At 39.8% G+C, this 16,811-nt stretch overlaps 1 protein-coding gene, 2 long non-coding RNA genes and 1 pseudogene across 3 annotated transcripts; all 4 read right to left on the minus strand.

Annotated features, from left to right (window-relative positions):
• Positions 1–1,571: 1,571 nt before the first annotated feature.
• LOC139350373 (uncharacterized) lies at positions 1,572–5,098 on the minus strand (annotated as a pseudogene).
• Positions 5,099–9,538: 4,440 nt separating this feature from the next.
• LOC139336971 (uncharacterized) lies at positions 9,539–10,491 on the minus strand. Its single transcript, XR_011602507.1, has 3 exons — positions 10,109–10,491; positions 9,732–9,796; positions 9,539–9,636 (listed from the first exon to the last, which is right to left on the minus strand). It is a non-coding gene; the product is annotated as an uncharacterized lncRNA (long non-coding RNA).
• Positions 10,492–10,561: 70 nt separating this feature from the next.
• Positions 10,562–11,682, minus strand: LOC139350398 (uncharacterized; the record flags this gene model as incomplete). The annotated part of the gene is made up of 4 exons (XM_070991747.1): positions 11,414–11,682; positions 11,037–11,101; positions 10,788–10,933; positions 10,562–10,668 (listed from the first exon to the last, which is right to left on the minus strand). Coding segments are annotated over exons 1-4 (501 nt in total), but the record flags the coding sequence as incomplete, so codon positions are not given.
• A 710-nt stretch (positions 11,683–12,392) lies between these two features.
• On the minus strand, positions 12,393–13,394 carry LOC139336976 (uncharacterized). Its single transcript, XR_011602510.1, has 3 exons — positions 13,173–13,394; positions 12,865–13,058; positions 12,393–12,457 (listed from the first exon to the last, which is right to left on the minus strand). It is a non-coding gene; the product is annotated as an uncharacterized lncRNA (long non-coding RNA).
• Positions 13,395–16,811: the final 3,417 nt, after the last annotated feature.

The following is a 16,811-nucleotide window of genomic DNA, read 5'->3' on the forward strand; positions in this document are numbered from 1 at the left end:
GGAAAGTGTGTGTGCGTGTGTGTGTGTGTGTGTGCAAATGATGTTTTACACAGCACCTCAACTTTTTGGAACTGGGGTTGAGCATTCATGGTAGCCATGAATGTTATGTGTCTCATTGAATTTGGTGATCGCCTGACATCTCCTGTAGTGCCACCAGCAGGATGCTGTTTTTGTTTTTTATTAAAATGTCTCAATAACTGTAAATGGACTGACATGATTTGATGTAGACATTCATGTCCCCATCAGGATGAATGAAATTACTTCGCCATAGCTCCATGACATCATCCTTTAGAGCATCACTTTTTCTTTCCCTGTTTACACCTTGGAAGTAGGTGAAGATGTGCCAGAAACCTCTTCTCTGCTTTTCCAGAGCACCAGGATGAGCTACAACAATACCCACAGGGATACACCATGGGTTTTTTATTGCACACAGGAAATATTTGATTGCTGTCACTGTTGCCTAAAAAAGGAAAAGCACATTTGCGCATGAATGTTGAGAACATCTTAAATATAGGTGTTGTTTGACATCTAACATATGGTGGAAAACACCAGTGATGGCATGAACCAGCAGTTGCACAGCTGTGTGCTGTGTCTATTCATGCAAAAAATGGTCCCATCTTGTTAGATATTGTTTATTTTGTTTTATTTTGCAAGATAAAATGAAGAATTAAATTGGAGGGGGAAAAATTAATTACAATACTAAATGACATGGAGGGAAAAAGACTTGCAGCAGCAAAACTTTCTATTTTGAATACATCTGAAAGAAGAAAAGACAACTTGTTATCTGACCTCACATTTCACATGGGTTCAATTTCACCTTCTGTATCCTGCACTCCTACAACAGCTCTCATCATCCCTTTCATGTGTGTCAGTGTGCAGTTGAGCACAGCAAATCCTGCCGAGCATGAATACCTTGGGCCTCAGCCAGTGACAGACGCATCTCAAGTGTGGCGGATGTGTTCTAATTAAACATGGGGGGATTTTTAATGAAGGGTGCAATAAAAGGCACATTGGCTCAATAACTAGTGTTTTTTCAGACCAGTCATTCATATGTGCAAGTGTGCTTTACACACAGGGTAGACTGTCTGCACATCTGTTCTTTTATTTCTAAAACAGGAGTGAAGAGAGGTTGATTCCTGGGTTTTGTTGCATTTACTCAGGGGCAAATAAAGTGACCTATTTAATATGATTACACATTTCATTATGAACAGCATAACACTGACTATGCTTCTGTAGTTCTATGTGATCCTTCAAGTTTTTATTTATCATTCTGGACCTTGTATATGTATTTCAAGAGAAATGTAATGTAATGTTCTTTTCAACAAACACTGTAATTTTTAGGAGGTAATATTACACTCACTTGTTAAGGTCTTTGTAATGTTTGGAATATTTCTGACTGATTTTAGTTGTTGCTTTTGCTTGTCTGCTTCCAAATTTCCATATCTTACTCATGTGCAGTTCAAGTCTTCCATTGTGAAACTGAGCCATCTTTCGAAAGATTTATTCTCTTGTTTATATAATGTACAAATGTATTTTTGTTTTTAGCCTTGTAATGGGATTTTTAAAAAATTTTTTTTTACAGTCAATCTTTTTTTTGTATCAGATTGCATGGAAAACAAAGAGAGATTAGTTCTTGTAGCCATGGCTGGCTCTGCGACCACGAGTTCTCTCGAACTTCCTGCCCTTGGAGCGGATGTAGGGCTTGGTGTGGCTGTGAGGAGTTCCAGGGGCTTTTCCGAAGTGCTTGTACACCTCCCTGCCTTTATGGGGTCCTGACAGCAGCACAGTGCCATGTCCTTTGGGAGAAGCCAAAGCCAGCTGGTCAGAGGTCATCACCTGAGTGCCTGCCTTCAGGATCCTGCGGCGGGCACCATCAGTTACTCTCAGAGCGCAGATCTTGAGCTTGGGGATCTCCTGAATCCTGACATCATCAGTGACTGTTCCAACAACAACAGCGGTTCTGTTCTCACGGCCAGGCAACTTCATCTTACGGATCAGACGGGAGATGGAGGAGGCTTGTTAGTTCTGCTCATGAAGAGCCTCCTCAGGACGACCTTGTTGAAGGGAGCATTACAGCGGTGGGCCAGGAACCTGTATAACTTGACCAGGAGCCTCAGATAGATATCCTGGCTCTTTGGTTCCTTCCTGTGTACCTTAGATTCAGATTCAGATTCAGATTCAGAGTTCCTTTATTGATCCCCTAGGGGAAATTGTTTTTTGTAGCAGTGCTCCATACAAAATAGAATTACAGATTAGAATAAAATTAGAAAGAAAGAACGAGAAGGAATATATATATATAAAGGCAATATAAAAAAGAGTATTAATACTAAGGATATATGTAAATAAGAAATATACAACACAATAAAATAAAATGTACAGCAATAAAACAAATATATATACATATACTGAGCATTTGGATGTGCAAAATTGAAATGGAGAATATATATTAGAATTGCTATATACACTGAATATTGAATGTGCAAAATTGAATTAGATGTGCAGAAACTGAAATTGGAAAATATACATCAGAACGGTCCTGATGCCTGATGTCAACTCCGTAATGGGAATTCTTATTATTCATCTTCTCTTTTACTCAATCATAATTATTCAGTCTCAAAGCCAAATGAATAACCATGTCATATGATTAGGTGTGTGCGTGTGTCATAATCTGCTGACCACGACACCACGTACAGTATGTTATTATGCACTCATTAAGTGAACCTTGTCCTGATTGTACAACACATTATGACGTGCCTATTGTGCTGACATTGTTCTGATGATAGAACAAAGTCTTCCTGTCTACAAAGATAATGTATTGTATATAATCTATCAACTTCTCCTGCTCCAGGCTCTTTCTTGTCATCTCACACTCGAGACAGCAAGAAGGGAGTCCGTCTCCACAACAGTCTGTGTCCCTTTTTATTGTCCATTTCTTCTTTTTCTATGTCTCCTTTTTATTCTTGCTGTCTTTAACAACAAAATGTGTGGGGTCAATAAAGTTTTATCTCATCTGATCTCATTTGTAACTTACTTGTGCCAAAAAACCCCAAAACACAGTACTTGAAACCACATCCATTAAGTATTTGTCAGAGGCTTGACAAATATTCAACAGATTGTAATGTAACCATAGTGTCATACAAGTCCTGTAGCCAGGCTACAATCGTTGAAGTCAAAACAAAATTTAAGTAAAGAGTTGGGAGAGTTCCCCATGAACAGAAAAAGTTCCTCAGGATTATGATTCAGATTTGCAGTGGTGTTATGCTGCCACTGTGGTTACTTTTCGGCAAGATCTGGCAAATTTTGAGAGCCCCTTGGCAGCTTCAGCACCTTCAGCCAGACAGTACGTACCCCAAATTGATTCCCCCTGTTTGCTGGGGGAAACAATTAGTTTGACAATGTATAGGCCTAGATGTAAATAGTTCAGGATGACATTATGTAAATAACATTGCAAGTTTTTTCACTGAAGACATTGGCAACATAATGCAGTTTATGAAGATAACAGTGGGAGATATTGCTCTTGACATTTAAAAGTTAATTTTTTAACAGTAGGTCTCCCACATGGAAGTAATCAAATACAGCTTCTCATTTCTAGACTGCAACAGTGTTTTGTTTTGTTTTTTTTCGGCTGAAATGATGACAAATGTTGGCTAGCTAGCACGTTTTATTATCCAACTATAGGCAGTCTAAGCTAATGCTAATGCTAAAACTGTGAGTTGGTTGAAAAACTGCATATCCAACTGTCTTTTTAAGGTGTCCAGCTCCTTTGTTTTTAAATGAGAAGCCTGTAAAAGAGGTTTAATTACGTGCCACATCTTACCTTTGTATATTCACAAAGGGCTCCTGACCCTGTTTCACGAGTTAGCACATTTTCGCTCACTTTCCTTCCCTCGCCTGAACTGTTACGTTACAGTGTCTTGGGTTTGCGCATATTCAAGGCTTTGTTTTGAAATGATAGAGGCTTCCTCTTCTGTCAAGTAAAGTCAAATTTGCTTTACAGTATGTACAGTATACCATACTCTCCATCCTTGAAGCCTTGAATTGGCTTCAGGAAAGAAAAAAAGAAGTTTCATTCGAGAGATTTGCCACATTCAGTGCATTCATCACTGTATGATATACTCTCTGGTATCTTTTGTAAAAGTTAAAGACATTGGAAAGATAAAGACACAAAAGACTAAATTTCTTCATATTCATTTTAAGATGGTTCATGGAGTCAAAATGTCTTTATCCACTGAGAGGACAATAAATATAAGTGAATGCATTGGAATATGCCTTTATATAAAAGTCATTTTGATTTTATCTTAGATGTTTAGGTTTTTATGTGGGGACTGCTCCTCCCAGCCCCCCATCTACATCATAAGACACTCAGCCTCCCTGCTCCAACTTGTCCCTCACATCTCTCCAGGTGAGGAATCAGCTCAGGAGGATAAAAACCAGGAAGGCTGCAGGACCGGACGGCCTCAGTCCCAGGCTCCTGAGATCCTGCTTTGATCAGCTGAGTGGGATCATTGGACATCTGTTCAACCTGAGCCTGAGACTGGGAAGGGTGCCACGCCTCTGGAAGACATCCTGTGTGGTACCTGTGCCAAAGACCCCACATCCCAAGGACTCTAGCTGCTACAGGCCAGCGGCCCAAACATGCTAGCTCATGAAGGCCCTGGAGCGGCTGGTCCTTGCCCACCTGCGCCCCCTGGTGAGCTCGTCCATGGACCGGCTGCAGTTCGCATACCAGCCTGGTATCAGAGTGGACAATGCCCTCATCTTCCTCCTCCATCGAGCTCTGTCGCACCTGGAGTTGCCTGGGAGCTCTGTTGGGGTCCTTTTCCTGGACCTCAGCAGTGCTTTCAACACCATTGGGCCAGCCATCCTGAAAGCTGGAGCTTTCCGGGGTGGACAAACACCTCACATGCTGGATAATGGACTACCTTTCCAACCGCCCACAGTATGTGAGGACACGGGACTGTGCGTCAGGGACTGTCCTCTGCAGTGTAGGGGCTCCCCAGGGAAGGATGCTGGCACCTCTCCTCTTCACCCTCTATACAACTGACTTTTCCCACCTGTCACCCACCTGCCACCTGCAGAAGTTCTCTGATGACGCCATTGTCGACCTCATCACAGACGGTGAGGACAGGTCATACAGAGGACTCATCCAGGATTTTGTGGACTGGTGAAAGCAGAGCCACCTCCTAAATAATGCTGGAAAAACCAAGGAGCTGGTTGTGGACTTCCATCGGCACCCGTATTCTCCCCCATCACCAGTGAACATCCAGGGAAGGGACATTGAGATGGTGACCTTATAAGTACCTGGGTGTTCATCGGGAACAACAAACTGGACTGGACTCATAACACCACTGCACTTTATAAAAAAGGACAGAGCAGACTCTATCTGCTCAGGAGGTCTGTTGGGGTGAGTGGGAGACTCCTGAAGACCTTCTATGACTCTGTTGTGGCCTCTGCCATTTTCTACGGTGAAGTCTGCTGGGGGAGCAGCATCACAACAGCTGACAGTAGGAGGCTGGACAAACTCATCAGGAAGGCCAGCTCTGTCCTGGGATGCCCTTTGGAACTGGTGGAGGTGGTGGAGGAGAGGAGGATGACAGCCAAGCTGTCCTCCTTGACGGTCAATGACTCCCACCCCCTCCAACACACACTCACTGCACTGAGGAGCTCCATCAGTGATAGGATGCTACATCCAAAGTCTGTGAAGGAGCGGTATCGCAGGTCATTCCTTCCTGCAGCTGTCAGACTACACAACAAAAACTGCTCCAAGTAATCTTTGAATTATCTGTGCAATAATCTGTGCAATCCAACCTGCACAGAGCAGTCTGCAAATACTATTTATAATTTCTTAAGGTGACGGTCATTTTTTCGTTCCACTCTTTTGTATATACTTATTGATTTTACTCTATCCACTTTATTAGTGCTGCTGTAAACGGGAATTTCCCCTTGCAGGACTGATAAAGGAATACTGAATCTTTCAGAAAAAAAAAAAAAAAAAATCTGATTAATTATTTTGCCATCCTTCTATTCTTTGCCTTCGTCTCAGTTCCATTTAAAATTTGTTCTCCCTGGCTCTTTGTTTTCAATCAAAACTAAGTTGTGGCCATGGCCAGGGGTAACATGAGGACTGTGTGACCTTAACTCATAGAGCACACAATACAGTAAACAAAACATTTTAGGGATGAAAGCTGTACACGCGCACTGGTTTGGATGGTGCTTGGGGCAATGCAGCCCTCTTCTGGTGTGTCATTGCTATCACATGCACATTATGAGAACAAGGCAAATCACTGTCAATAGCAATCACTGGATTATACAGTCATTACTAATAATTACATTTATGTAGTATTGTGTATACACAAAGCACACACATCATGTGTGTCTTTTGTTCAGATTAATAAAACACCACTTCCATATGTGACCTGAATTCATATAATTATCCATGAAAGCATTTTAACACACAGTACAACTTGCACATGTGCCAGAAAATCTGTGCAGCCTTTATAAAAACTTGGTCTTGCCTGATGTTTATGTAGATTTTAGGTTTCTACCAACAGAATAACAAAATCATCCACATGTCTATGAATGCAACTGTTTGAAACTATGTTGAGCTACCATGCGTAATTAGTGTATTGTCATGTACATGTGGGCCAAGAATGAATTTATGGTGCTCTTGTTAGTAGTTAGCAACATGTTCATTTCAAACCATTTCTTACCTACTCTGAGGATTGTGTGAAGATACCACAGCCAAAGACCAAAAAAAAAAAAAAAAAAGCCTACTCTTTGACATAAATATACCAGTGCATAATTCAGTACATAATCATGCTTCCAGTTGAGGCCTTTAGAAAGTTCTTTACCCCTCTAGAAAGTGTGTGGTGTTGCTACTTCAGCAGGTAATTGGTGCTCAAGTAATGAGCTAAATGGCTAAATGTAGACTAAGATGTTTTTCTCCCCTCTAGTCCAGATAATTTTGATCCCGTTTCCTGCCAAATTCTTTGGGAGACCCATTCTAACAATACAGTCATTGTTATAGGAACAGGAGATACTTTGAATTATAGATATGACACCCTTCAGAAATTCTTGAAAGCTTTTGCTCTCTACATTTACATTTAGATGAATTAAACTTAAATATCCACTTCTAATTTTCGACCTACACAAGCTTGCCTGTTTTAACATGCCTGTGTTAAACTTGTTCTTGTTCTCTGTGCTTCATACACAGGCTGTGGTCACCATTCTAAAGATAAAGCTATTATGGCAGGCAACAGAAAGTCAGTTTCATATTTGCACGTTTGTATGTGGTAAAGACTATACTCAAACAGTAATGTAGTATTTTATATTGGGACGTTATAGCAGACAAATGCATAGACATTAGGTCAAAAATTGGTGCAAATGCCCACAAAAAGATGATAGTAAAGATGTTCCAAACATCAGTGGGAATTGATAATTCAGTGATTGTAAGGACATTTACATGAATGATTCATGAATATTCCGGTTACTCTTTTCCCATGTGGGATTCACTTTTACTTTTTCTGACAAAGGGATGTGTGAGGTATGATAGAATCGCACATGAAGTGAAACAAATAGCAGAATCTTGCCAGGAAGAGCTTCTTCAAAACGTTCTTAGATGACAAAAGGCCCAGGCTTCCTTCTGTTACTTTCCTGTCCACATTGTGAAATATTCCCTTCCATTGCCCTGACATCTGCTGTAAGTCTTTGCAATGACCATTAACCTTGTTACAAATAGTTAAAATTTTAAAAATGAAGTTTTAAAATGGCTCAGTTCTGATTAGTTGTCACATAACTGATATAGGTGCTGCACGGTGGCGCAGCACGGTGGCGCAGCATAGTGCGCGTGCCTCACAGCAAGAAGGTTGCCGGTACCCCCCGGGTGGGGCCTTTCTGTGTGAAGTTTGCATGTTCTTCCCGTGCATGCATGGGTTCTCTCTGGGTACTCCGGCTTCCTCCCACAGACCAAAAACATGCTCATTAGGTTAATTGGTGACTCTAAAATTGCCCCTAGGTGTGACTGTGTGTGTGAATGGTTGTTTGTCATGTGTGTTGCCCTGCGATCGACTGGCGACCGGTCCAGGGTGTACCCTGCCTATGGCCGTTGACAGCTGGGATAGGCTCCAGCCCCCCCGCAACCCTGAAAGGGATAGGCGGTATAGAAAATGGATGGATGGATAATTGATATACAGCCAACCCATAACCTATTGATATAGAAGGATTTCTTTTTTCCCCTCTATTTAAAAAAGAGACAAATAGAAGAATTTGAAAAACCCATGAGGCCATTTTCAAAGATGCAAATCTTTATTATTACCCCTTCTCAAGCATATACAAGAAGAATCAGTATTATATTTTATCTGTTAATTAAAATCTTAAATAATCTTTCTAAAAGTTATGATAGGATCTAGACACTTTTGTACTAGCATTCAGCAATCCACTTGCAAACTATTCACTTGATACTGGATGATTCTGCAAAACCCAACATTATGTTCAATGCCAGTTTTTTCCCCCTACAGTATTGTTACATGGCACCTGTGTTGTTGTTCAGGTAACCCACCTTAAACTGCACGTTGTTAAGTGGAGGTCATCTCCATGGATATGATTAAAAACTCCAGGTATAATATGAATCATTGTTTTCCAGCATCAAGATCATGTCATTTCAACAACCTGAGCTGCACACTTCATCCATCATTCGCACTGAACAATGCCACTGGATGCAAATTGTGTCCTGCTGAATCTTACAATGCTTTTAATTGAAAATAAATATATAGTACATTATCCTGTAACGTATGTATTGATATTTTTTTAATGTTAACAATGCCACATGAAAAATTGCATAAAAAGAAGCATTTACAAAACAAGTAAAGTGAATGGCAACTGCTACAAAAATGCCCGAAAAGTATAAAATATAGTATGACAATCTTAATGATTAGTTCTTTAAATAAAATTTAAAAAGTGATTTATCAAATGTTGAAAATACTGAGAAATTTTCTAAATTTTTGACACGCAGTACACATCTTTATAACACATGGTATTGTGTTGATAAATTTCAAAATGCACACTTGTTATATCATGTTTTTTGTTGATTGGTACATTGCTCTTTCCACAGTTGAAAGAAGAGAAGAAGCAGTTGTCCAAGTCAGTGTATCTGCGGCCTAAAAGTCTATCAGCATCTGTGCCACAGCCAGCAGTGTTAGTGAAAAGACTGCCAATGAGCCCATTGTGGGCCGAGGAGCACTGCTTGTTGATGTTGACTCTGAAACATTACAAAAAGCATCGGCACTAGTCAGTAAAATTCTCTGGGCTGAAAATAACTTCACAAGTTTAGAATGCAGGCTTAAAAGGGAGCTTCATCCCAACGTTGAGCCTTTCATATTTAAAAAAATACCAGAGAATTACAAATATGACATTGGAACATGCATTTGAATATTTAATAGACAAATAAATGTAAACCATAAAATAGAAAGGTTTGACTTTTAAGCCTCTAATAACTTACCTGCAGAAACGCTGCCTGCTATAACGTTCAGGGAGCTGCTGGCAAGTTCTCTGCTGAATTGTGAAGTTGCGTCGCTTGCTGTAGGAACTGAACTTTTATCATTGAACACCAGGGTTGAATCGGTAGCCACTGATCCACTCCTACAGTGTCAAACAGAAAAAGCAACACTTTTTAAAAGCAAGTGGATGCCAAATGTTGAGCAAAAATTTAGTCAGTGATTGAAACTTAGTCTCACGTGAATGTGTTGATGAAGCTGCGACTGAAGGTTGATCCATACAGCCTTATAGACACTCTGTTCAGCTGAAAGACAACTTTACTGTAATTTGCAATTACACACACAACAATTGGCAGCAAGCACCATGAACAGCTCACCAAAAATGCCCAGTTCCCCTATTGCCCTGCAAGGCAGGAGTATTGCTAAAGTTTGAAGAAAATGCAGATTGAGCCCAACTAGGATCTGGACTCACTCTCACCTTGGGCAGTACTAACTTATAGCCAGTTAGATCAGAAAAAGAAACCTTCCAATATAGTGCAATTACTACTGTTACATGGAAAAATGTCAATTTATTGCAGTAGAAGGTTTTATTGTGAGAAGCACACTTAGCATCTTACCTCTTGAATGACTTCTTGAGCTAACCTCTGAAACGCTGCCGAAGTTGGGCTCGAGAGATCTGATGTAAATACTCGGTCGAGACGAAATTTAAGGGTAAGGGTTCCCTCATTGGATGAAGGAGGATTTGTTGATGCAGTGGTGGTGGATTCTGTAGTTGCAGTAGTTGTGGGAGTGGTGGTAGAAGATATTGCAGAAGTTGTAGCTGCACTTGGGGCAGGCGTTGCAGTTGTAGCTGCAGTTGGAGCAACTGTTGCAGTTGGAGCAGCAGTTGGAGCAGCTGTTGCAGTAGGAGCTGCAGTAGGGGCAGCTGTTGATGTTTGAGCTGCAGAAGGGGCAGCTGTTGATGTTTGAGCTGCAGAAGGCGCAGCTGTTGATGTTTGAGCTGCAGAAGGGGCAGCTGTTGATGTTTGAGCTGCAGAAGGGGCAGCTGTTGATGTTTGAGCTACAGAAGTGGCAGCTGTTGATGTTTGAGCTGCAGAAGGGGCAGCTGTTGATGTTTGAGCTACAGAAGTGGCAGCTGTTGCAGTAGCAGCTGCAGTGGAAGCAGCAGTAGAAGAAGCTGTACCAGTAATGACAGTTTGTCAGTTTATCAATTGATATGACACTAGCATGCACTGGCTTTGAATAGATTAATGAAGAGATTGATTAAGTTTGATTTTTCAGTCTCCAATTACTTACTTGCACTAACGCTGCCTGGTAAAATGTTCAGGGAGGAAGAGTTGCTTGTGAGTTCACTACTGAGTTGGGAAGTTGCATTGCTTGCCGAAGGAACTGAGGTTTTATTGGCGAACACAAGGGTTGTGCTGACAACAACTGATCCATTCCTATAGTGACAAAGAAAAAAAACAAAAAAAACAGTACAGTCTAAAGGCAAGTGACTGGCAAATGTCCAGAAAAATTAAATCAGTTATTGAAATGCAGTCTTACGTGAAACTGTTTACAATGCTGCGCCTGAAGGATGATCCATACAGCTTTGCACCCACTTTGTTTAACTGAAAGACAACATTACTTTCAGTTGTAATTTAATGACGTACAACAAATGCACAAGTTTTGTTTTGTTTTTTCGGTGTGGATTCTGAAATAAAATGACCAACTTTTGATTTCCATCAATGCAAGAATGTCAGCAACGTGAGTCTATTCAGTGTACATGATGATCAGATTTATTTCCAAAAAGTAAAATTTGTTGAATATTTCACGGTTTCAGTGGTTTTAATTGCTGTGGTTTTATTTCAAACATTTCAAACAATTCTCACTGAGGGTTTTTGGAATAAAAGGCATGCTATTATAGTGCATGGGCATCTTACCTCTGCAATCACTTGTGAAGCTAAAGCTTGATACACTATTGAGTTTGAATCGGTGAGATCTGATGTAAATGGTTGGTTGAGACTAAACTGAAGACCCAGGGTTCCCTCATTGGCTGTTGGAGGATTGGTTGACGCAGTGTTGGCTGAAGAAGCTGGTCCAGCAGTGGAAGTGGCTGTTGTCATTGGAGCTGCAGTTGGGGCAGATGTAGCATTTGGAGCTGCTGTGGGGGTAGCTGTTGCCGTTTGAGCTGCAGTGGAAGCAGCAGGAGAAGTGGCTGTAACATTGGGAGCTGCTGTCGAGGCAGTAGCTGTAACAGCTGAGGTGATGGGTGTAGTCGGAACAGATGTAGGTGCTGATGTTGATGGACTAATTGCTGTAACAACAAAATACAGATTTGTGTTGCATTTGCAAGAACTTTGGGAGCAGTAATAAGTGCTGTCCTACATACTGCATTTCATAATAGTGACATAGCAAGAAAAATGAAACAACTCTTACTTGATGCAACAACGCTTGATACATTCACTGGAAGGGAGAAGTTGGAACTGTTCGATGCTGCCTCCACCAAAACATTTGCTGCAGCCCTAGGTTCTGGCACTGAGCTGGTGCTATTAAATATCAGCTCAGATTCTACCACAACTGAACCTGGACTGTAAGAGAAATTATTGTTATCATAATTAGTCTTGTCTGTATTTGTGACACCCCAAAATCAAATGATGATACACTATTTTTTCATCATTATTGATTAAGCAAATGAACAATCAGATTTGAAAAAAAAACAAACACATTTTTGAATGCACCCATTGCCAAAAAAACAACAGTGCTTCTAAGGATCAAGACAAGGACAGCTTATACTTGAATTTGTTGACTGAATTCCAAAGGTGCATAGTGGAACAACACAGTGCTATATGCAGAGGTTTAATAGAGATAATGTATTATTTTGGTTCTCAAATGTTACATAAAGAGAGTAATGTCATATACCTGAAAGAGATGATCACAGCTCGAATGAAACTGCCTCCAAATCTGATTGCATAGATGGCATCAAGCTGGAGAAATGAAATTGACAAACAGTTAAAGTTATATCTAAAAATAAGGATGAGAGTTATGAGAGAATTTCCATTACTACACTATTGTATAATTTTTATTATTCATCCTCCAGTTATATTTCAAAGCTGCATAATCCATGTATTCACTGTCGATCTGTATACTCATTAGTTTTATATCATGCTGTACCCAATAAGGTCAACTATGGCTAGCCTACTTTTTCAAGTTTACCACTTAAAAAAGTAATGCAACAAATTTCAAACCAGTGTAACAAAAATGATTTCAAACTGTTCTGTGTGAAGGATGAACGTTTTAACAGTCACTAGATTTTGGATTGCACATACTAAAATATAACCCCTCACTTGGCCAGTACAAAACTAAGGATAGTAAGAAATGTCACTGTACTTACTACTGCTATTATTTTGTTTGCTAAATCCTTGAACTCTGGAGACAACTTGTTTTCAAGTTCTGGTTGAAAGGTTTGGTCCAACCTAAATCCCAATGCGATCTTTGAATCAGCTGGGGCATCTGTTGTAGCTGGAGCACCAGTTGTGGTTACTGGTTGTGCTGATGTTCCATTTACTGGTGAGAAGGTTACAGTACCTAGAAGCATATTAATATTAACTGGTATCAAATTGTACAAGTTTGCAATTATGTAAGGTGCATCAACTGCATCAACTAGCAGTGATGTACTGAGTATTGGAGACTTTGCATTACCTGGCGTTGACACGGTGGACATTGGTTGGACTGAGGTTGTGTTGAGTGGTGATGAAGTCATGTTAACTGGTGGGGTGGTTGGGTTGACCAATGGTGAGGTCAGGTTGGTGGGTTGTGAGGTCGCGCTAATGGGTGGTGAGGTCATGTTAACAGGTGGTGAGGTCATGTTGACTAGTGGTGATGTTGGATTGTCTGGTGGTGAGGTTGGGTTGACCGATGGTGAGGTCAGGTTGGCGGATGGTGAGCTCGGGCTAATGGGTGCTGAGGTCATGTTGACAGGTGGTGAGGTCATGTTGACTGGTGGTGAGGTTGGGTTCTCTGGTGGTGAGGTCATGTTGACTGATGGTGAGGTCATGTTGACCGGTGGTGAGGTTTGGTTCTCTGGTGGTGAGGTTAAATGTGAAAAAATTCATTGAATGTATGAATTATGTGGATTTATTTTCCTTTTTTTCATTTGAAATGATAACTCAAATCATTTGAAGTGAGGTGTTTGCACACCCAAACAATTAGATTGATATTTAATAAAAATTATACAATTATGTTATTACATTACTTAATGTCTTAAAGATTATATCTATTTTTTATGCTGTGTGCCCAATAGAATAACTTGTGGATGCAAGATAATAACTTGTTAGCACAAGCCAGAGCTGTATGTGCAGTTATCTCTTGCAAACAAGTTATTGCAGTCATTATGCACAAGATAAAATGTTGTGTGTGTTTAGGATAGTATCATGTGTGAACATGATAATAACTTGTCTGTGCAAGATAAAACAATGTCTTTCAGGACTTTGGAGGCTCTATATCAAAGACAGTTTGCAAAAAAGGGGGAAAGTATGTTTTTCTACCTGGCAAAGGAGTTGTACTTGGTGAAGTTGAAGGTGTAGCAGGAGCTTCGGTTGGTGTCTGCACAACTAAAAATTTAAGTTGAAACACATTGGAAATCAGAAGTCAATTATGTTGTTAAGGCAGATATATTGTATGTTTTGGATATGTTTTGGATAAAAACATTTCCAAAGTGAGGTCAGGGAGGAATCAAACCAACTTACCAGTCGCAGTTATAGAGGATGTGTTGACAGACAGGGAAAAATTTGAGCTGGAAGCAGCCTCCACCAAAGTTTCAGCCACTGAACTGGCATTTGGCAGTGTATTTGCCTCATTGAATATCAGCTCAACGTTTGCCACAATGGATCCTTGGCTGTAATAGGATTAATTTTAACAAAATTTTTAATTAATCATTGAATTCTGTACACTAATTTGGCTATTGTTAAATGTTGTAACTATAGTCTTATGACAAGCATGGCTATTTTTAAATGAAAGGACAAATCAAATTCATTGATGAAATCTAAACACTGTCCTTTCTCATTTACAACAGCATAAAGCATCCAGTAATCAACATATAAAATTAAGGCACAGCAGTCATTAGAAATAAATGTCTTTTATCAAGCTGAGACAAATACATTTTTGAAAATGTAATAGAAGAAGCAAAGTTGTAGACCTGAAGCTGTTGACAACAGTTCGATTGAAACGGGCTCCAAATTTTGTGGAATAAACCTCATTGAGCTGTGGAGGTATTTTATAAAGCAAAGGAAAAAAAATCAGAATGCAATACAATAGGTACCAAGAAAGTTGATATTATGCTTAAAAATTTCATCTTTGGTCTGTGCTCTGTTATGTATTTCATGTTCATTCATGCGTGGTCATTATTGTCTGAAAAGAAGTTGTATTTCTCCTCTTCAAACAGAAAACTCACATCTCTAAATATGTTGTCTTACCTCCATCTCAAACTTGAGCATTGAAAATATAATGCCATATGTTACACATATGTATATGCATTGTTTTTTAGTTATATATAAAATATTTATATTGACCTAAATTCTGTTACTGGTTACAATATGTGGACAACCCAGTCGCTCTACAAGAATCAAAGTATCATCTAAAACAACATCCTTTGAAGTTCTGTCACCTAAACTTTTCTTGCATGATTTGAAATCTGATTGTGGGAAAAAATAAATAAATAAATAAATTAAATAAAGGAATAGAATGTATGTGAACTTACAGCTGTGGTTACTTTGTCTTTTAACTGCTTGAACACTGGTGAGGATTCGTTCTTAAGATCTGGTGTAAAAGTCTCTTGCAACTTAAATCCCAACTCAATTTTTGGCTCTGGTGGTGGGGCAGCTGTTGTGGTTGTATCTGGAGCACCAATAGTTGTGATTCTTGGTGTGACTGATGTCATAGTTACAGGTGGGGAGCTTGCATTACCTAAAAATGAATACAATATTTATTGACAATCAGTATCTCATTAGAGCAAGTCAAGCTGCATGAACAAATTGCACTCAGTCCTAGCAATGCTACAAACACACATATTGTAGCTCCATTTTTTAGTCTGTCAGTCATTTTAGCAAGAAAAATTACAATATATCATTGACTGCTGGTGAAGCTGTCAAAATTGTAATGAAAATGAAATGATACATTGATTGTGGGAGAGGTAGCATTACCTGGCAATGGCATTGTGGTGACTGGGAGTGGTGAGGTTGGGTTGAATGGTGGTGAAGTCATGTTGACTGGTGACGAGGTTGGGTTGACTGGTGTTGAAGTCATGTTGACTGGTGGCGAGGTTGGGTTCACTGGTGTTGAAGACATGTTGACTGATGGTGATGTTGGGTTGAATGTTGGTGAGGTCATGTTAACTGATGGTGAGGTTGGGTTGTCTGGTGGTGAGGTTGGGTTATCTGGTGATGAGATTAAATGTGGAAAAGTTCATTGAATGAATGAATTATGTGGATTTATTCCCCCCCCCCCCCTTTTTTTTTTTCTTGAAATGACAACTCGAATCACTTGAAGTGAGGTGTTTCAACTCCCAAACAATTAAAAGGCTATTTAAATAAAATGATGGAATTATGTTATTACACACATTATTTAATGTACCAAGTCCTTGAAGATTATATATATATATTTTTGTGTGTGCTCAATAGAATCACTTGTAGACACAAGATAATAACTTGTTAGCACAAGCCAGAGCTGTATGTGCAGTTATCTCTTGCAAACAATTTATTAATGTGTGGGCACAAGGTAATTATGTTGTGTGTGCACACGATAGTATCTTGTGTGAACATGATAACAACTTGTCTGTACAAATTAAAACAATATGTCTTTTGGGACTTTGGAGGCTCTATATTGAAGAAAATTTGCCCCCCCAAAAAAGGGGGGGGGGGGGTATGTTTTTCTACCTGGCAAAGGAGTTGTACTTGGTGAAGTTGAAGGTGTGGCAGGAGCTGCGGTTGGTGTCTGCACAACTAGAAATTTAAGTTGAAACACATCGGCAATCAGAAGTCAATTATGTTGTTAAGGCAAATATTGTATGTTAATGTTGAAAACATTTCCAAAGTCAGGTCAGGGAGGAATCAAACCAACTTACCAGTCGCAGTTATAGAGGATGTGTTGACAGACAGGGAAAAGTTTGAGCTGGAAGCAGCCTCCACCAAAGTTTCAGCCACTGAACTGGCATTTGGCAGTGTATTTACCTCATTGAATATCAGCTCAACGTTTGCCACAATGGATCCTTGGCTGTAATAGGATTAATTTTAACAAAATTTTTAATTAATCATTGAATTCTGTACACTGATTTGGCTATTGTTA

This window comes from Chaetodon trifascialis, chromosome 2, assembly GCF_039877785.1.
Source record: "Chaetodon trifascialis isolate fChaTrf1 chromosome 2, fChaTrf1.hap1, whole genome shotgun sequence".
Lineage (NCBI taxonomy): Eukaryota > Metazoa > Chordata > Actinopteri > Chaetodontiformes > Chaetodontidae > Chaetodon > Chaetodon trifascialis.